The sequence below is a fragment of the Abramis brama genome (genome assembly GCF_963993115.1).
Source record: "Abramis brama genome assembly, chromosome: 2".
In the NCBI taxonomy this organism is placed as follows: domain Eukaryota; kingdom Metazoa; phylum Chordata; class Actinopteri; order Cypriniformes; family Leuciscidae; genus Abramis; species Abramis brama.
Genome location: NC_139964.1, coordinates 30,071,453 through 30,093,564, shown reverse-complemented (window position 1 = coordinate 30,093,564; position 22,112 = coordinate 30,071,453). Strand labels below are relative to the sequence as shown.

At 38.5% G+C, this 22,112-nt stretch overlaps 1 protein-coding gene across 1 annotated transcript; it reads left to right on the top strand.

Moving 5' to 3' along the window:
* Positions 1-82: 82 nt before the first annotated feature.
* On the top strand, positions 83-21,750 carry papss1 (3'-phosphoadenosine 5'-phosphosulfate synthase 1). The gene is made up of 12 exons (XM_084106877.1): positions 83-271; positions 986-1,100; positions 1,189-1,424; positions 2,137-2,275; positions 3,249-3,367; positions 6,567-6,680; positions 6,804-6,915; positions 8,732-8,937; positions 12,851-12,986; positions 13,257-13,525; positions 16,092-16,321; positions 20,351-21,750. The coding sequence occupies exons 1-12, from the start codon at positions 212-214 to the stop codon at positions 20,487-20,489; spliced, it is 1,875 nt and encodes a 624-aa protein (XP_083963003.1). The 5' UTR covers positions 83-211; the 3' UTR covers positions 20,490-21,750.
* The last annotated feature ends 362 nt before the right edge of the window (positions 21,751-22,112 follow it).

Below are 22,112 nucleotides of genomic sequence, written 5' to 3'. Positions count from 1 at the left end.
CGATTGGTAAGTGGGTGGAGTCTTGACACGTTAGAGGCGGGACTTGTCTGAGCTCCATCACTTCCTGTGCCGCATCCTGTAAAGCTCTACGCTTCCTTCTGGAGTTCAACGCACAGTGGTCAGTGGACCCGGCTCTTCATTAAAGCAACTTCTGCGAATATATATATCACACTATTTATCTGTTTACCAAGTGTGAATTCAGCAGCTCAGAATGGAGACATCTGGGAACTCGAGTAAGAAGCAGAAACTGAGCAACGCGCCTGAGAGTTGGGTGAGTAACGTTAGCGGCTGTAAATTGAGGGATATATTGCATTGCTAATATAGTACAGTTACAGTACCACACATCGTGCTATGAATAATGGTGTTTTTGATTATGCATCTGACCCACACTATTTTAATTCATAATATAAACGAAATCCAGAATAATCGTTGTATGAAACGTGTATGAAAAGGATGAATGCATGATCCTTTTATTTATGCATATTGTCTGTCTTAAAACCCAGTGAGCTTCTACAGCATTTCTGGCATCACAAGCACGGGTATTATCACTTTTTGTATCGTTACTATAATACTAACATGGCTTCTTGGACATGTACATGTATGGGTAGTCTTTGGAGTATAATGTAAATACCATGGTTCATAGATATGGTAATAATTCAGTACCACGATATATATATAGTATAGTATATATATTGTGCAATAGCCTATTTAAAAAAATATCAATCAATCAAAATATATATATATACACACATACATATATGTATGTATGTATATGTATGTATGTATGTATATTTATATACACACAAAAATACTGTATAAGAAAAATATAAGTGGTCCAGTACTATGGTATAAACCAACATACCATGTAATTACCATCTGATACAGCCAATGTCTTTCTTGAAGTGTTTTACTTCAGTCAATCAAACAGGAGGCCTTTGTTAAAGATGAGACAGATTAAATTAATCTGAATCTGCAATTTGTGCAGGGGATGCAAAGAGCCACCAATGTGACATACCAAGCCCATCATGTGAGCAGAAACAAGCGTGGACAAGTAGTCGGCACTAGAGGAGGGTTTCGAGGATGCACGGTGTGGCTTACAGGTAGAAGATGAATGACGTGATTTAATCTTCATGGTTGTGTGTGTGTCCAAAATGTTCAGTAAATATGAGCTCTGTTGTGCATCCTCAGGTTTCTCTGGTGCAGGTAAAACGACGGTCAGCATGGCTCTGGAGGAGTATCTGGTGTGTCATGGCATCCCCTGCTACACTATGGATGGAGATAACATCAGACAGGGCCTCAATAAGAACCTGGGCTTCAGCCCCGAGGACCGCGAGGAGAACATTCGCCGTATCGCGGAAGTGGCAAAACTGTTTGCTGACGCGGGGCTCGTGTGTATCGCCAGCTTCATTTCCCCATACAGCAGGGTGAGAAACATCAAGAGCTGCGTGTATAAGACTTCTTAACCATGTAAAGCCTGACATCAAATAATAGAAAAATCTGTTTATTGAACCTGTTTTACGTCATATTTGATACATCAGGCTATTATGAACCATATAAACAAAAATACCATATACCATGAACCATATAAACAAAAATATACAATTTGGTGCAAATGTTGTTATTTACGTAGCTTGTAATGTAAATAAATGAGATTTTTATAGCAGCATGACAACATAAAATGCATATAAATATCAGTTGTCACTCGATTTCTTTCAGTGTATCTCAGGAGGATTATATTTAAATTCTTAGTTTTAAGATCAAAACTCTGTAGTTTTCATTGCAGGTGGTGAAATGTATAATGTAATGCAATATAATGATGATTGAGAGATTAATACATTTTGAAACAAACAAAAAATAAACAAACAAATTCCTCAAATTGCCTGTTGTATCATAGTTGATACATTTTAACATGGGTTTTCAAAAAAAATTATGTATGGATGATCAAGTAAACCTAAGTTGCTTTAGTCCAGTGAATGTTATTCTTGATAGGAAAGTTATTCTTATGTTTAAACTATGTATAAACTATTAATCAGACAGAAGGCATGTTGTGGATCGCAATCTAAAACAACAGGTTTTTCAGCAAAGTTTTGATCATTTTAGGGTTAAAACATTTGATTAATATTGTTTTGGCCCCAGGACCGGCTGAATGCCAGGAAGATCCATGAAGCTGCTGGTCTTCCGTTCTTTGAGGTGTTTGTAGATGCTCCTCTGGATGTGTGTGAGCAGAGAGATGTGAAGGGACTCTATAAGAGGGCTAGAGCTGGAGAAATCAGAGGTAAGACAATCATGTTTTGTTTTTTTGCATATCCAACTCAAATCATTGCTGCAAATGTCCACGTGAAATACAATGATTCCCATTCCCATTCAAACTACACACATTTACATTTTGTTTGGACTTCATCTCAGTTGCTGTCAGATTGTATTGAATGTTATTATTTTTCTATTTGTATCTATTTGGACATATTAATACGTAATGTCATGCAAAATATGTGTCCAAATACATGTATTTTCACTCACTTCAAAAAATTAGCCGAGCTAAAAATGGGAAAATATGGGCCCTGGGATGTTCTGAGGCACTGAAGGAGGACGAAACGTTTTGTCTGAGAAGAAAAACACCAGAAAAGTGTTTACTGGATTTTTTGCAGAATGATGAAAGAGCGGAGCTTGTGGCCTTTTTGGTGTGCATAACACTTCATCTCGGGAAACACAACTGTGATATCAGCACTGTGTACTTTTGAGAGTAAGTTAAAGGTTTTTGAGGTTACACAAAACTTTTTGAGCAAACGAGAGGTGATTCATCACAACCCTCTTGGTTTCCTGAAGAATCTGGAAATCAGCTTCCTGTGACTCTTGGAAAGCAGGTTTCTGGTAGGAAAGACACTTGACTCGCTCTTGACTTAATCTGTGACTCATTGTTTCCTGTTGTTTTTGTTCAATTTAATTTTTATTGCTGTGGACCTGCAAATTCAGTAACGGCTGATCAGATGAAGAGTGACACAGGAAACACTGCTGTGAAAGTTGAAAGTTACTCACATTAATCTGAAAGTTGCTAACATCTCGTGATGAGAATGAGTGATGTTTATAGCAGGAAGTGTCTTATCCTTCCAGCATTACTAAGGACTTCACTGTTTTCAGTCCCGTTGAATGAAAAACTGTTTTCAAGAAGTGCATCCCAAGCAGGTCTGTTTCTGCTGATGAATGGATTGGTGTTGTAATGTAATATAACCGGTGACTCCTGTTGTCCTCAGGGTTCACAGGAATAGACTCTGAGTATGAGAAGCCAGAGGCCCCTGAACTGGTACTAAAGACCGATTCTTGCAGTGTGAACGAGTGCATCCAGCAGCTCCTGGACCTCCTGCAGGAGAGGGTAAGTTCTCTCCATTCATTCATGTTAAACTGAATTCTGTTTGAAACTCTATTTGAGGGTTTGTAATCTAAATGTCTGATTGTTGCAAGCGGTAAAACATCTCTTGCTACAGAAGTTTTTCTCATTTACATGCACACGTATATACTGATATCAATTGGAATATGGCAGTATTACGGTTATTATCAAGTCATGTAACTGCCACAGTCTGATTGCCTGATTCAGTGTTTGCTACCCCTGGAATATGCCTGTTTTATTTGGAAATCTTTTGCATGTAAATACCTTGTGCAAAATCTACTGAAAGAAGATATTAACTGTTTTGTATTTTAAAAATGTAATTAGATCATAATAATCTAGCAAATTATAGACCCATTTCAAATCTTCCATTTATGTCTAAAATACTAGAAAAAGTGGTGTCCGCTCAACTGGGCTCTTTCTTGCAAGAAAATTATATCTATGAAAAGTTTCAGTCAGGATTCAGGCCGCATCATAGCACTGAAACTGCGCTCGTTAAAATCACAAATGATTTACTTTTAGCTTCTGACCAAGGCTGTATCTCAATACTAGTTTTACTTGATCTTAGTGCTGCGTTCGATACTATAGATCACACAATACTCTTAGATCGACTACAAAATTATACTGGTGTTCAAGGACAAGCATTAAGTTGGTTCAGATCATACCTATCTGACCGCTACCATTTTGTCTATTTGAATGGAGAAAAATCGATCATAACTCCAGTAAACTATGGAGTGCCGCAGGGATCTGTGTTGGGCCCTCTGTTATTCTCAATATATATGATGCCACTTGGAAATATTATAAGGAAACATGGAATTAGTTTCCATTGTTATGCTGATGACACTCAAATATATTTATTTCATCACGGCCGAATGAAAACGCTAAATTATCCAAATTGACAGAGTGTGTTAAAGATATAAAAGATTGGATGATGTGTAATTTTCTTTTATTAAATCCAGACAAGACAGAGGTATTACTTATCGGTTCAAAAAACCGCCCACAAAACCTCTCACAATACAACTTTAACATCGTAGGATGTCCTGTTACTTTATCCTCTACAGTAAAAGACCTAGGTGTTATACTAGACTGTAACCTGTCTTTTGAAAATCATATTTCATATGTTACAAAAACAGCCCTTTTCCACCTTAGAAACATTGCTAAGCTACGTTTCTGCAGTTTCTGATGCAGAAAAGTTAGGTCATGCATTCATGACCTCGAGACTAGATTACTGTAATGCTTTATTAGCTGGTTGTCCTGCATCCTCAATAAACAAGCTACAGTTAGTCCAAAATGCAGCCGCTAGAGTTCTTACTAGATCAACTAAATATGATCATATAACACCGATTTTATCATCACTGCATTGGTTACCTATAAAGTTCCGTATTAATTACAAGGTATGGCTACTGACTTATAAAGCCCTAAACGGCTTAGCTCCAGTCTATTTAACGGATCTTCTATCAACCTATAATCCATTGCGCTCTTTAAGATCAATAAATTCGAGGCTTTTGGTCATACCTAGGATATCCAGATCCACCAAAGGAGGGAGAGCATTTTCACATTTAGCTCCGAAACTCTGGAATAGTCTTCCTGATACTGTTCGTTGCTCGGACTCGCTCTCCCAGTTTAAAACTAGATTAAAGACGCATCTTTTCGGCCAGGCATTCATATAATACTTTTAATCTTACAGTTCAAACTACAATCCGGCCTCTAGTTCATAAATGCCAGAGGAAAACTGGCCCCGACTGAGCCTGGGTTCTCCCAAGGTTTTTTTTTTCTCCATTAGGTCACTTGATGGAGTTTTTTCGGTTCCTTGCCACTGTTGCCTTTGGCTTGCTCAGTTGGGGATATTTTGGGGATATTTAATTTTATTTATCAATCAATAAATTCCACTAGAAACAAACCTTGTTGTATTATTTTATTTTAATTTAATACTGTGAAGCTGCTTTGATACAATCTGTATTGTGAAAAGCGCTATACAAATATATTTGATTTTATCTATTTTATTCATTTGACGCAAAGCTGCTTTCCTTCAGAAATCAATTCAATATGATGATTTGGAGCTCAAGAAACATTTCTGATTATCTTGAAAAAAGTTGTTGTGCTTAATATTTTTGTGGAAACCATGATAATTTTTTTAGGATACTTTGATGAATACATTTTTGTTAATCACTTTTGATCAATTTAATGTGTCCTTGCTGAATAAATGTACTAATTTCTGGAATGAAAATGAGACCGACAAAACAAAAGTGTTTCTATTCCATGGCGTTGTTTGTGAAAAACTAGTAATAAAACTGAGCATACAGTATAACCAATGGCGGCATCTTGAAACTCCCAGGAAATAACAGTGGGAATAGAAAACAAGCATGTGTAGATCATCATATTTACAACATCCATGTAAACAGGATTATTCCGATGCCTGAACACTTGTAAACTTGTGTTCTGAATATGGCTACAAACCGAAATAGAGTTTGATGTCACAATAGAGTCATGGTCACATTAGATGAGGGGGTTATTCATTTGCACCCTTGTTAAACTTTGGCATCCTTATTTCATGATTTAAGGCCAGTTTTTTAACACAGAATATTTTGCAACTTTGCTTAAAGGGGTCATCGGATGCCCATTTTCCACAAGTTGGTATGATTCTTTAGGGTCTTCATGTAAAGTTTGTAACACAATTTGGTTAAAATTCCTCAATGGTTGTGTAAAACAACACACTTTTTATCACAGTGTTCACAGCGACCTGTTTCGGTGCGTGTCTCTTTAAATGATAATGAGCAACTGCTCACCCCACCCCTCTCTTCCAGGGGGTCGACACAAGACACGCTAAAGTGCTGCCTTGGTGGACAGTATACAAATGGCTGAGGGCGGAAATATGCCAATATGGGACAGTCCTTCAGTGGTCATGGGCGGAGCATGAGCAAAATGACATCACATTGCTCAGAAAATTCAAACGGCTTGATTAGTGAGAGTGTTTAGACTTTTTGATTATTAAAAAAAGGAGCGAATGGATATTTTTCATTGTATGGTGCTTGTGTCCGCACACTGCAAAGACACATTTATATGCAAACACCATATAAAAGTGAATTTTGCATCCGATGACCCCTTTAACATCTTATCTAGATGCATTCATCATACTTTTATATAAATGACAGTGATGTCTCTGTGATGATGTCTTCACCTTCTGTAGGACATCGTGCCTGTGGACGCGTCCTATGAGGTCAAGGAGCTCTACGTGCCTGAGAACAAGCTGGACTTGGCCAAGGCTGATGCAGAGACTCTTCCAGCAGTGGAGATCACCAAGGTGTCACTCCTCGACTTCTTCAGACACTGTCTGATCTATATTGGTTTTAAACAATCTAAAACATGTTTTTTTCAGTGCTTGTGCAGTTTAAAAGCTAACATCTGTTGTCTGTTGGTGGGTTAGGTGGACATGCAGTGGGTTCAGGTGCTGGCTGAGGGCTGGGCCACTCCTCTGAACGGCTTCATGAGGGAGAGAGAGTTCCTACAGTGTCTTCACTTCAACTGTCTGCTCGATGGTAAACGCATAATTTAACACTAACACCGTCTTCTCGTGGCATACTTTTAGGCTTGGATTTCTTTTTCATGTGCTGTGTTTTCTGAATGCAACACCAGATGGCGACATTAGACAGTGCAATGCACTTTTCCCCCACTGGCCGCTATTTCATTCAGAAGTGATTTTAGAAATCATTTCCTTCATTTTTCTACTTTTTTTTGTAATACAGATTTAATTTAACATTTTTAGAAATATTTTGTACATTAATGAAAAATAAAGATCTTACAGGTACAGTACTTCTTCAAGCTCATAAATGCATAGTTCACTCCAAAATAACAAAAATCGTCATTTAGGCTACTCACCCTCATGGCGTTCCCAACCAATAAGACTTTGGTTAATCTTTGAAACAATTTTTTTTATATTTTTAATGAAACCACGATTCATATGGATTTGTTTTACAACACATTTTTGGATCTTTAAAGTTTTGGTTACCTGGACTTTCAGTGGAAAGACAGAAACAGTTGTACTTTATTTTACAGTATGTGCACTTATGTGTACTTACCTAAGAAAATACTGGTTAACATAAGGTAACTACATGGGTTACGGTTAGGTTTAAGGGTAGGTTCAGGTTTAATACCTGGTTATTGTAATAACTATAGTAAGAACATAGTATTTACATGGGGAACAGGACTGTAAAATAAAAATAAAGTGCTACTAAAACTCCTCAGAAAACTTATGGATTTGGTACAACATGAAGGTGAGTAAATAGTGACAGGATTTTCATTTGTGGGTGAACTATGATGGACCAACATAAGGTGAACAAGCTATTACTAATAATCTAATATTTCAGTGTTTCTGGGTCAAGACAGGCAAACCTCTTGGAATGGGTGGCCTATAAACTGGATTTAAGCGAGGGAATCTTAAGGCTCTGCGAGTGGATTTTAAATGACAATTAGTGGTAGAAATAAAAGAGTTATTATAATTTTAATGGAGGGCTTTTGGTTTAGGTCGATCACATGCTTTCAAGGATGTTCGGGCTTTTTCGAAACAGGATTGTCTGTAATAAAAAGTCGGCATCCTTTTGATTACGAGAACAACAAATGTGTGAATGGCTTTTTAAACCACGACGTGTTCCTCGCATTTATACAACTGGGTAATTACAGCAATTTCCCACATCATGCTTGAGTTTCCAAAAAGTGTCAATTTAGTTTTACGAGCTCGTAATGCTCTGCCGTGTGTTGTCTTGCCTAGTATTCAAATTTGTGTTCATGCATGCATTGACACTCAGACGCCTATTAAGATAAAAAGTGGTCCTAGGAGACGTTTGACTTTGGATGTGACAGAAATGCGGCCAGAGAAAGTCGTTAGTTGTTCATGCATTACATCATCAGCGTCATTAGACTTGATTACTGTACATCACACCTTGTGTTATTATTTTGATCCTTACAATACGCCCAATTGGACTCTTGTTGGACCAGACTGGCGTCTTTACGTATATAACGGACAGCTTTTGTGCATCTTACTGCCTGATACTAGTTTAATTTGGATTGAGCTGAAATGGGACACTCGCAGGACTCTTTCTTATGGAAAACAGCTGTTTCTGCTATGATGTCGGTGTGTTTTATTCTAAAAATGGATTTTAAAAGCTTCCCGCTCATATTGCTTTAATCAAGGTGAAGGACCTCTTACTTTATTAGAAAACTCATCACTTTGACATCCAGAGATCTTTCCCTTATCTCGCCTCATAAATCCTTAACTTTAGTCCTTTCAAAGCTGTCAATTTCTCAAAGTCTCGGGTCGTTTGATGTATGTGCTGTGCATCTGACCTCTGTTCGTAGGCGGGGTTATTAACCTGTCGGTGCCGGTGGTCCTCCCCGTCTCAAGCTCCGACAAAGAGCGTCTGGACGGCAGCACCGCGTTCGCGCTGGCCTACGGTGGACGGAGAGTCGCCATCCTGCGAAACCCAGAGTTCTACGAGCACCGCAAGGAAGAGCGTTGTTCCCGGCAGTGGGGCACCACATGCAAGGATCATCCGTACATCAAGGTCAGAGGTCAAATATGGGCAAATTATGAACACTGTGTCCTAACTAGGCAGCGTGTCCGGCAACAAGAAAGCGGAAGATCTGCGTGACCCAACACAGTAACAGCCAATTAGAGGATATTTGATTGATTTTTATTTATTCTTTGTTCACACTGTCGTAATTACTGTAATTACTGGATCAGCCTCAGCTGTTCACATCCTCGGAATTATGCTTTTCTATGGCAACGCTGTTAACGCCAAAATGAATCTGTGTAACTTGATTAATCAGTAGACAAAACCACAATACAAACACATTATGCAAATGCATTATTAATTAATTTATAGTTTATTTAGCGGGACATGAGATGGTTATTCCAGCTCTCCTAGCAACTTTAAAATTCATTGTATGTCTGTTGTTTTGTTTTCAAATTGATCTTTTGTTATTAATAGATTAACAAAAGTTAAGTATAGGAATTTAAAAAAAGAATTATGACAATATAACTCCATTTTCCTGCTGACGCCATTTTGAGTGTTTCCGCATGATGTTGCAGAAGTTGGAGCTCTCAGAAAATTCAGTTTACAAGTAATTGTTACAAATTACTAAAGCAGTTATGTAATTTCAAGTTCTACGAGGACGTGAGTGCATTTTTAAGTCGGAATTTCGTAATTATGCTAATTCCGACATGGTGTGAATGCATTTATACAAACTATCTGGAGCTTGATTTTGGACCGATGAGATTTCTTATCTTATGTAAGCACTTGGAAAGGATTAACTTTGCCCTGTATCTCATTTTTGTTGTCAGCTCCCTCCCTTTCTTTCTTTTCTGACTCACGAACCACCTGGAAAGTCCCGATTATAAGCCTGCTGTGAATGAGAGCACTGTTTAGACTACATATATGTTAATATGAAAGCAGAATCACAGTGATTCAGCAGCATGATCCATTAACGCATCACTTTTCACCTGTCTGGCACCGGGCACCCTTTATGGGAACACATTGTCCGATGGTACAAGCGCAGAATTGTGTTGCTTCATTGCTATTTATGAATGTTCACGAGCAAATATAATTGCTTTTTCTTGGGTTCAGAACTAAATTTGATCATAAACTCACCTCAAACTGTTGCTGTACAGAAATTATAGCTCAAGACTAATGTATCCTCCTTATTAGGGATAGAATTAGTGCAAAAGGGACATTTTAGAAGGGACTTGATATTTAGGGAACACAGTGATGTAGTTTTTCGCTGTAATTTTTTTTTTCTTTCTGCAATTGTATTTAAAAGAGGAGACTTTCCACTTAAGTCCCATTTTTGAAGGTAAAGTCATGGATATCTAGTGAGGAACCGCTGACCTGATGCTTTAATAGGCCCCTGTGCGGTCGCGTTTCCAAGCTTTCTTTGGACTGCACTTTGACAGAAGACAGAGCCACGATGCCCTCTCACTAGGTCTGTGGAAACCGGGTCTCTCTCTCTCTCTCTCTCTCTCTCTCTCTCTCTCTCTCTCTCTCTCTCTCTCTCTCTCTCTCTCTCTCTCTCTCTCTCTCTCTTTCTCTCATCTTTGTTCAGTCCTCGCTTTAGTAATCTCTTTATTCTTTGACCTCCTTCATTTCACACATGTGTTTTAGTTGGATTTCTCGCCCTGCGTTCTATCCAAACAGTGTTTAGGCAAGTGGCGCTCTCCTCCCCTCCTTTCCCCTCACCTTCCTCTTACAAATCTCGCAGAGTAAATACTGAACAATTGTTTCCATCTGTAAGTAGGGATTGTGGGCTTAGGTGGACTTTAATGGCTCCGCTCTGCTCCAGCTCGCACTAATGGGCGCCAGCGGAGAGCTTTCGGACTCTGGAATGGCCCCGTCTGTCTGCTCGCCTACGGTCACAAATAAACCCATCTCCAGTCCCAAGAAAGAAATTGCACACATTGAAGTTTCTAGCAATCAGCTTTCGTTTTATTTACAGTGTTCTGTCGCTCAATGGCATTCTCGTAATGAAGTTTAGATTTATCACAGTCCATAAACAAGCCAAACAAAAAAAGATTGATTATTAAATTATACAAAAAAAAAGTTACATTTACAGTTTAACTTTTAAAATTGTTGTAATAAAATTACTGTAATATTGACTAATAGTATATTTAATTATGCATGCTCATTTACATCTATTTTTACATTTAATAATCTTAAAATGCTAATCATTAAATAACACTCGATGTAGGCATGCCTAAATTCATGTGTAGCATTTTATTTCTAGTGTGCTTTATTTTACTTTTTACTTTTTTTTATATCATATAATTTAAATATATCATCCAGAATTTTATTATTGTTGCATCCCTAGAAAATAGCTTGCGAATTCCATATCTCATTGAAGTGATTGTACTTCAGTTTCTTCCATAAGTTCTGTCAAGGCTCGAGCTGGAACTACCGTCATGCCTGTTTTCATTTTACATGATCATTAATATCACTTACGCTGAAACCCCCCAAAACAAATGAGTCTGAACATCTGTTTGATTAATATTGTTCCAGAGTGCCCAAAATGGGAAAATTTGGTCTTATGAATGTGGAATATGTGATTATAAGTTCACAGAATAGTTCATCTCATTACTTCACCATGTCTGGTTTGTATGTTAAACTCCATCTGCTGAAGCACGTCAATCAGCGGGGCTGTAAAACTGGCCTCCATTATGTGTGGTAAATACTCTTTTCCTGTTTATTTCGGGTGTCAGTCTGACAGCTGAGTCCACATTGTGAGATTTGGTATGGGGGGGGGGGGGGGGGATGTTAACCAGACTTGAGTGCATTAACTTAATTGCATTATCTATGTTTTTTCCCCTCATTGAAAGGGGTGCAGTGCTCAACCAGTGCTCAATTATTTTCAATGACAGCTAATAGAGTTGATTTACTGTATAGATGTGCCAACAGATCGCTCACTGAGTTTTTCCATCGCCAGCCTCTGCAACATAAATTAAATAAACGGCTGCTACTGTTGCTATACTGTGGCCAGAAAATGACAGCCGCACATGCATTCAGTCTTCAAATGCAAACGCAATGCAACTTATGAAGCATTTTATTAACATTCACTGCTTTCAGGCCTCTCCAAGATTGCTTAATATGATCACATACTTGCACATAAAGTTCTCGAGCCACCAGTGCTGCTGTCAAGTCAAATCAATAGATGTAAGTCTTGTGAAATGGTATTCTCCATCCTAGCGGCCCCGAATCTGCTGCAAGCTGTGATATCCTCAGCATACTTTACTGCTTCTTAACCCTGGCCAAGTTAGCGGCTCAGCCAATGCCAGCGAAGACCTCCTGAAGGTAAAATATAAGTAAAAGCAGCCAAGAGTTCTAGCCTGATTTGATATGGTAGTCTTGTTTTTAAAAAATGAATGTTTAGAAATTCAAGCTAATAAACCTGAGTCTGTTGAGTACCAAATTTGGGAATGACATCTTGCTTTTAGAGATTTCTAACTAAGATTGTCAAATTTGTGCCTGGAAACAAAGTCGTATTTACTTCTTAAGTTTCCAGGCTGTTACAATTAGCATTTTTGAGGAAGACCTATTTGGGTTTCTCAAGGTTTGCATGGTTCATGACATCAAATCTTTGAAATGTCAAGAGTTTTGTGATTTTGTATATTTTCCTGTTTCAGAACCAACTGTCCCCAACTGTGATTGCCAATTTCAAAGAGTTTCTTCTGTGTTAGTGGACATTTTGTGACCAGAATATGCTACAATGTGAACATTCAGTCAGGGTTAGCTATATTAGACCACTTTCTTACCCCAAACCACCATGCTGTGATTTTAAGATTATATGTTCATGCATGTATCATTTGGCTTTCAGAATCTGGAGGGATTCTTATGTTCCTCAAGCCTCACAAAGAAAGAAAGAGAGTGATGAGGTCAGATGAGGTTGGAAGTTCATTGCTGTTGTTCCTGATGATCTTTCCCGTGGCAGATGGTGATGGAGAGCGGAGATTGGCTGGTCGGAGGTGATGTCCAGGTGCTGGATCGGATCTACTGGAACGACGGGCTGGATAGTTACAGGCTCACACCAACCGAACTCAAGCAGAAGTTTAAAGAGATGAACGCAGGTATGGAACAACACTCAGTAGTTGCTCCTTTTGAGCCAATTTTGACTAGTCTGTTGGGTGTTGCAAGTTGCCTTGCCCTCAAACTGTAAACACATTCATTTTCTAAAAACTATTACATTAGTTTTAATGCAAACAACTGTTATGAATAAACAAGTCTTTATGGATTTTAATTGTATTGCCATAGACTTGCATTGATCTGTATATTAACTTTGCTGCAATAAAATGATATTTATGGTTAAGAGATATTAAACACTCTTCTCTCATTGTTAGATGCTGTCTTTGCCTTCCAACTGCGGAACCCAGTGCATAATGGCCACGCGCTGCTCATGCAGGACACACAGCGACGTCTAATTGAACGTGGCTACCGCCGACCCGTGCTTCTGCTGCATCCGCTGGGAGGCTGGACCAAAGATGATGACGTACCACTAGCCTGGCGCATGAAACAGCATGCAGCTGTGCTGGAGGAAGGGCTGCTTGATCCCAACTCCACCATAGTGGCCATTTTCCCCTCACCGATGATGTACGCCGGCCCCACAGAGGTTAGTGTGGAATGAAAAGGGACTAAGAACAGACCCCTGAGGCTTACCATTAAAATAATAATGTACGGTCAGCTGGTCATTATAATTTTTTCAGTTTTCTTGTTTTGAATGGAGACTCTTGATCATCTAGTCATCTATCGAAGATTTTATGCTCACCATATATATTACTATATACAAAAAAAAAAAATCTGCAGTTAGTAGCTACTCGTTTTGAGACGCCGGATTCAATTTAGCCTTATAGCCTTTGAGATCTTCCTCAATATGTAAATCCTTAAGTATCCCATCCTTGGATACTTTAGGAATTGCTTGACATATGCAGTGTTTTAGAGAAAGAAGCTCTATCAAATGTGCTTTTGCGAAGAACGATAATTAAAATGCCGTTTGCAGTCAAAGAACTGTTGTATGGAAAGTTAGTGTTGAGGAAACTTGCGCAGGGCACATTCCTTCTTAAATCGTCGAGGGTACACTGGATTGGTGATCCGTTCCACCTAACCTGTGCTGGAGGCTGAAGACAACAGGGACAGTCTCTTCTTGCAGGCATCACGCATCTCTGGACTTTCCAGTAAGAATTGATTTGTGTCTCCTGAAGTGTTTAGAGGACAGTGATGTCCCTCTATGATCCATTTGTACACACACACACACATAACAAGGACAAACAAGGAGCTTTCTTCTGACAAAAATTGTTTCTGGTGTAGTGTTCCATGGCTATTTTGAAGTCTGTTGTTCTTTAATCATGTGGCCAGGGACATTAAACATTTTATTGGGAGCAGACAGAGTCTGTAAGACTAAAGCAGCCCACAGGAAGCAGTCGTTCGCCTCATTGAGTTATGAGAAGGAAGTAAGGGACATGCTGACTCCACAGAAAAGAATTAGCTTAGGAAGTGTAGGCCAGTTCTAATCATGTGTCCATCCAAATATGTTTTCACTTATTTCATGATGATATGTTTTGACATATTGTCCCTATCTCTGTGTCATTGAACAAAATTTCCATTTGTTTTATATAATTTTTGTACTCCCAAATTTAAGTGTAGGATTGTTCATCAAAAAAAATTAAATCTGTCATCATTTACTCATCATTTACTTTTTTCTTTCATTAACAACACAAAAGAAGTTTAGCACAGATTTTTTTCTTTTCTAAATTTTCTAAAAACATACAGCAGTTTTGTCTGAGTAAAAGACCAAAATTTAAATTGGATGCTGAAAATCTTCCTGTTGTGGGCACTCTCAAATCTCATCCGCATGCATTTGGTTACAAGACATGCGAGAACCAATTGACGTCAAACCCGTTTTATTCATATTCAAATGGACACAAATGTGAATGACATTTGAGAGCTACAGACTCTTTCCAAAAAATTAGAATATCATGGAAAAGTTTATTTATTTCCATAATTCCATTCAAAACGTTGAACTTCCATAGATTATAGATTCAGGGCCCACAACTTAAACGATTTCAAGTATTTAGTTGTTTATTTGTACATAATGTGGGCTTCCAGCTCATAAAACCCACGAAAACAGGATTTCAAAAAATTAGAATATTACATGAAATCACACAGTAATTACACAGTGATACCATGGTCATTGAACCAGGTTTTGGTTCTTTTGGCAGTGTGGGCAGGTGCAAATCCTGCTGGAAAATGAAGGAAGCATGAAGTGCTCTGGAAATGTCCTGGTAGACGGCTGCGTTGAGTGGACAGCACAGTGGGCCAACACCAGCCGATGACATGGCTCCCCAAACCAACACAGACTGTGGAAACTTCACACTGGACTTCAAGCATCTTGGATTGTGTGCCTCTCCATTCTTCCTCCAGACTCTGGGACCTTGGTTTCCAAATGAGATGCAAAATTTGCTCTCATCAGAAAAGAGGACTTTGGTCCACTGTGCTTTATTAAATCCAGAGTCAACGCAGCCGTCTACCAGGACATTTTCAGAGCACTTCATGCTTCCTTCATTTTCCAGCAGGATTTGCACCTGCCCACACTGCCAAAAGAACCAAAACCTGGTTCAATGACCATGGTATCACTGTGTAATTACTGTGTGATTTCATGTAATAATTATTTTTTTTGAAATCCTGTTTTCGTGGGTTTTATGAGCTGGAAGCCCACATTATGTACAAATAAACAACTAAATACTTGAAATCGTTTAAGTTGTGGGCCCTGAATCTATAATCTATGGAAGTTTAACGTTTTGAATGGAATTATGGAAATAAATAAACTTTTCCATGATATTCAAATTTTTTGGAAAGGGTCTGTATAGCAGAGGGGAAGATTTCAACTGAATTATAGTTAAAATTTCGGCCTAGCAAAAATATTTTATGGTTTCAGAATACTTGGAATATGGTGTACACATTGTATGGAGTTCTTTTATGATATTTTATGGTGCTTGTTTTGTCTTTTTGGATATCAGCAACCCTAGTCCTCATTCACTTTCATTGTTCACTCAGCTCTTTTCCAAACATTCTCATTTAATTTGTGTTCCACAGAATAAAGAACGTGAACTGTTTGAACTAACACTCTAACTGATTAGCTTTAAAGTGAAAATATAATAAATCTGAACTGTTTCCAACAGGTCCAGTGGCACTGCAGGGCCCGAATGGTGGCCGGGGCCAACTTTTACATAGTGGGCCGTGACCCCGCTGGAATGCCTCATCCAGACACAGGTAAAGACCTCTACGAGCCCTCCCACGGCGCTAAAGTTCTCACCATGGCCCCTGGACTCATATCGCTGGAAATTGTGCCTTTCAAAGTGGCAGCCTACAATAAAGTCAAGAAGGCCATGGATTTTTATGACCCTAAAAAGTAAGTTTATGTATTTTTCCCCATTTAATTTGTCTTCCTTTTTGTAAACACAAAGTTACTACACAAAATGAGTAAGTCGAGTGTCTTTAAGGATCAAATCTTATCAAGTTCGAGACTTGGACATATTGACGTGGCGTTAAACTGAAAACATGAATTTACTTCATATACATATTCAAACAGTCTATCATCTTGAGTTGAACTTCCCTCCATGTCAGGCTTCCTCGATTTCTAACCGTGTTGCCAAGAATAACAGGAAATGTTTTGTTGTTTGTGCTTTTACCAAATTCTATGGCTTTGCTCCATTCTTTGAAGTCATTTAGAAGTGGAGATCTGCCATTATTCCTCTGGCGCTGTGCAAATGCTGCGGAAGATGACTAACGAAAATCATGCATTTTCGCGGCGTCTCGTCTTGCAATTAATAGCGCCCGCCGCTATCGAGTTAACAGGCATTTCAGTCGTCCCTGATGAAGACCATGCAGCATGTCAACATGCAGCAAAACTGACTGGAAGAACTGGGGACTTTTAATGTTGAATGATCTTTATGCAAATGCACATCCCACACAGAGTTTAAAGGAGTAGCTTACCAAAAAAAAAATTTGTATCAATTACGCACCCTCAGGTCATTCCAAAACCATATGTGGCTATTTTTTCCATGGAAAAACAACAGCAACAAAAAAGATAGAGCTTTAAATATTCCATACAAATGTTACTGAATGTTCAATTGGAATACTAAAAAATAAAAGAATATTAACATTTGTAATATTCAATATATGGAAAAGAGATATTCAATACATATATTGGATATTCTGTGAAACATCATCTTTTGTGTTTCACGCGTGTTTGGAATGACACGTTTTTTTTTGGACTGTTCCAATGTCACGTTCCATAATTATAACTACCTTCATTATGATTAAGTATTGAGATTGTTGCTTACCTTGATATGTAAAGTCAAGTGTCATGGTGACAGTGGGGCTGGAGGTTGCTGGCATCACTTCCCTCCTCCATCCCAGCAATCGTTTGGAGGGGGTTGGGGTGGCAGACTCGCACTCTGTCTGAGTTTCAAAGAGCCCCGCTTGGCGCCTTAGTAAATTTATGGCGTTCCGTCTGCTCCTTGAGCAGGGTGTTGGGCCTGGCCAAATTTGAGACGAATATGGATGCTGAGCCTAATTGCCAGCCATCCCCCTTAAAGTCCTCCTCTAAAACGGCTCAAATCAGTCCAAGCTGTTTCTCATTTAAATGCATATTAACGGTTCTCTATGGAGTCAGGGTTTATGTGTTCCACCCCTTCACCCCATTGAAGTGACTACCAGGTGGAATGGTGATAATATTCCATAAACCATCAGTTGTGGGTCCATCCAGTAGTAGGATGCATCATATTTGCATCTTACAATTGGGTGATTGCTAAGATGTTCTGGCTGCTTGCTAGGGCATTGCTTAGCAGGAATTTGGATGGTTACTAGGGTGTTGCTAGCCAGTCACTAGGATGTTCTGGATGCTTGTTAGGGCATTGCTAGGGTGTTTTATGTGGTTATTAGTGCGTTTGGTATGTGGTTTTGTATTCTGAATACTTGCTAAGGGCGTTTTCACACCTGAAAGTCCGCACCAAGGTCCGGACCAAAGTTCATGTTTTGATGCATTGTATACATTCGGTTAGTTTTGGTTTGGTTTCACATTGCAATTATGTGAGCGCACTAAAGAACTTTACATGACGTACCTGCATCCTGTCGTCATCATCTATGTGGGCTGCATCTTGACATTGATTGGTTTGTAAACGGACGTGCATCTGACTTCAGCGTGTTGTCAATTCGGCGAGTAACTTTGACAAGAATGAATGAACAGATGCATATCATTGGCACTATACTTTTATTATTATGGCATTACTCCCTGCAGCACCAACTATACTCGAGGCTAGTTCAAATTCGCCAAATGAACGTCCTTGTGTGTGCGAACATTTTATCGTCGCCGGCAGGACGTGTGTGTGTGTGTGTGCACGCGAGTGAATCAGCTGGAAGAAACGCTGTGGGCAGGACTGACAGATCTGCACATAAATATTTTTCTTCAGTTGTTTAGGCTATGCGGGATCCACCGGAACTTCCTGTAAAAGTCTGAACCATACAGAAAATGCTTTCACTCTAGAAACGAACTAATCCTTTGTTCAGTTTGATCCGGACCGAGACTACCTCTTTTCGTCGGACCAAATTTCATCTGTTTGGTCCGGACCGTGGTCCCAGGGGGAGGTTTCACACCTGTAATTTTGATTCTGATCAAACTAAAAAATCCGAAAATGCGGACCAAACAAGATAGGTGTGAAAGGGCCCTAAGTTATTGCTAGCTAGTTGCTAGGGTGTTTTTAGGTGGTCACTAGGATGTTTCTAAGAGGTTGCCAGGGTGTTCTGGTTGTTTGCTAGGATCTTGGTTACTGGTGTTCTGGGATGTTGCTATGAGAACATTACCCAAAAAAAAAAAAAAAAAATACAAAGATGTCTTTACCAAAAAATACAGTAAAATTTTTAATATTGTGAAATATTATTACATATTACACGGCTCTGTGGAATACTTGATTCTGATTGGTCAATCGCACCATCCACGATAACGATAACAACCGTTAAAAACAGATAACACAGGCTCATCCGAGTAACTGAAGTCGGTGCTTTACGCTTGCTAGAAACGGGTTTTCCTCGTGGAAGTTTTGCGTTCGGTGAGCTAATAAAATAACAAAACTCCATCAAATCAATATTTAGTGTACAGTTATTTAATGATGTCATCCGGTATCGCAGACTGGCTCTCTCTTGAATACAAAAGCAGCTGCTGCCATTTTGCAACGATTGTTGTACACTGTAATGGATAATAAGATAACAAACAGGTACGATTTTTAAACGATTTCATCTCAAATCAATATCTCTAATCCCCATAATTATTTATGAGGTGAAATGCCATGTAATACGTGGTATGACTGTACCGTATCCCTTAAATGTCCGTCTAGTTTGAACTTGCCACGTTTAAGAGCTAATAAAATATTTCAACTCAAGTCAAATTTTGTGTCTAATTATTTACTTACGTGGCAAGTGGCCGTGTAATAAGCGGGATAATGTACATTATCCCTTACTTAATTGAAATAACTTTTCTATTTGAATATATTATGTCACTCATGACTTGTTAAACTCTCTCTCTCTCTCTCTCTCTCTCTCTCTCTCTCTCTCTCTCTCTCTCTCGTTCATGCTGCTTAATGCGGAAACCGTGATACTTTTTTTTCAGGATTCTTTGATGAATGGAAAGTTAGACCTAATATTAGGGTCAGGGGTTTGTTCAAATGCACCATTCAGTGTTATAAGCCCGTATAAAATGCTTCACTTGTCTAGACTGAAAAGCCTTTCTGAATGACAGCGTTCGTTTAATGAACGTAATACGACAGGGAATGGGCAGTGCAACAGTGTATGTTTATAAATTCATTGTGCTGTGTGAATTTGTTTTCATAAGGTCTGCGTCTTAATTGAAGAACAACTAATCCGTAACAAATAAACCCTATCCGTAGGAGCCATCGAGGATTGTATTTAGACTAGCGTTCGAGTTGTATTCGTGCTGTTGGAGACTAATTAGCTCTATTTATCAGACATTTTGCACACTGTTTATTTTCAAAGCATTTGTTTAAATGAAAACGTGTAGCAGAGAGTTTGGATTTAATGACATTGGTCTGAAGTTTAGATTTCTGTTTCTTGCTAATTTATTTTTGTCTAGAAGTAAAGCCAGCCTGTTTACCTCGTCGTCTTTGCACCGTTGAAAGGAATTACATGGCTTAAAGAGCCACTTGAGAGAACATATTTTATCATAGAGCTCTTTTCAGAGTACATCACATCGTTCCCTCCAGAGCGAAACGTCCCAAACAAAGGAGCAGTGTACAACACCTAGTTATTATCTCTGACGCAAGCCCTGAGATTATGTTTCTTTTTCATTTTCTTATCACATTGGGTACCACACTGTCCCTTTTCTGTGCACATCTTAAAATTCCCTCCGCCGTCTCGTTTTACCCAGACACCAGGACTATGACTTCATCTCAGGAACCCGCATGAGGAGGATGGCTCGCGAGGGCCAGAACCCTCCGGAAGGCTTCATGGCATCCAAAGCCTGGAATGTTCTCAAGGAATACTACCAGTCTTTGGAGAAGGCCTAAGCCGTTTTCCAGGCGCGCCGGGAGAAGTGGAAGCAATTCTGTTACATGAAAAGGAGGAAGAGTTCATGGTTTGTAAAAAAAAAAAAAAAAACACAAACGTTGGGACCACCCAAAGGACTTCTTGAACTGTTTTGGATGTTGTTCCTCATTAAATCACTGTCGGTTTCATGGTTCTGAGTCTTATGGCAGCATTTTTATATGTTCAGTTTGAAAAAAAAAAGAAAGAATGCGAACCAGCTTGTGAAAGGTACATTTTAAGTATACAATACTGTAAACATAAAAAAACTAAGATGTTTTATTAGTAAATTATTCCATCTATATTCTTGTACTCTCCCTAGAATTCATAATCACTGTTATAATTGGATGAAAGACGTGTAATATGAAAATTGCCCTACTTGCCTTAAAGATCATAAGCTTTTATTGAAACGGTTACATTATGGTATTATTCTGGCTTTAATGCACATTAAACTCTATCAACAGCATTTATGGCATACTGTCAAGTACAGTAGAAAATCATTTCCTCTTTTTTTTTTTTTTTAACAGCAAAAATAGAGGTTGCAAAGTCAGTAAAGCTAAGAAGTTTTGCACATTTGTTCTCGGGATAAAAAAAGACAAATATCAAAACAAAGAGGAAACAAATTGAAATTATTTTGTGGTAATCAACATTATGCTACAAATTCTGTCAAAAGAGTTTAAAGTATTGAACAGTGAACAATCCTTTAAGCCAGAATGTGTGCCTGGATGTGCCCGGCCCTCTTTTAAGCGTTGTTTTTAGTTGATACAATTTGGGGAAAAAACTGTAGTTTAATTAATGGTCTGCAAATATTTGTGGTGACAACAGTATGTTCTTCGTGTACATTTAGGTAACATTTTGTTCTGAAATCTGGACAATTGTTTCTTGCTTGCAAAGCAGCCAAACATAAATTTCACATATTTAAATCTGTGAGATCTGTCCTTTGAAAGTTACTGGCATAACTTTCATAGAATTTGTTTAGTCAGCAACATTTCTAACCATGGTGTTTCGATATTTCTTTGTTTGAATGTAGTGTTTTGTTTTTAAACAAAATAGTATGGGTATAGGTATAGCACTCTTTAGTATAGTTGCATTTTCTTTGTAGTATTTATTTTGAAACTTTTTTTTTGTGTGTTTATTGTATTAGAATAGAAAGGATCATATTCTTCAGTTTGCAATTCATAGTTGTCCTGTTTATTTTTTAACAGTATTGTCCTTTACTCAGTGTTTTTAATAAAGCATTCCACCAAAAAAAACACAAAAAAACCCATCAACTTAATTGCGATTAAAGGTTTTATTAATTAAAAATCTGCACTCTCACACAAAATGCACATTAAAGGTTACAATAATCCGAAAACATTTGAAAAAAATTTCGTTTAAAAACGCTCTCTGTCCACACTAGCATTTCAAGCGTTTTCCAAAAGTTTCTCATCCATACTGAAATGTCGGAAGATGCTTAAATCAACTCTACTGCGCATGCGGAAAACGTAATAAAAGCTCACTGAGTTGATACAGAGATCGAGAGACCAGACATGATAATGTTCTCACGCTGTTCTTCTGACACGATCACTATATTATTAGCAGATTATCCCACCATGTTCGGGTCGCAC

Bases quoted from the DNA above. Each gene is read 5' to 3' on its own strand.
- papss1 (XM_084106877.1), top strand. From the start codon at position 212: ATGGAGACATCTGGGAACTCGAGTAAGAAGCAGAAACTGAGCAACGCG. The intron at 3,368-6,566 runs GTAAGTTCTCTC...CACCTTCTGTAG, and splicing joins TGGACCTCCTGCAGGAGAGG to GACATCGTGCCTGTGGACGC. The intron at 6,916-8,731 runs GTAAACGCATAA...CTCTGTTCGTAG, and splicing joins CTTCAACTGTCTGCTCGATG to GCGGGGTTATTAACCTGTCG.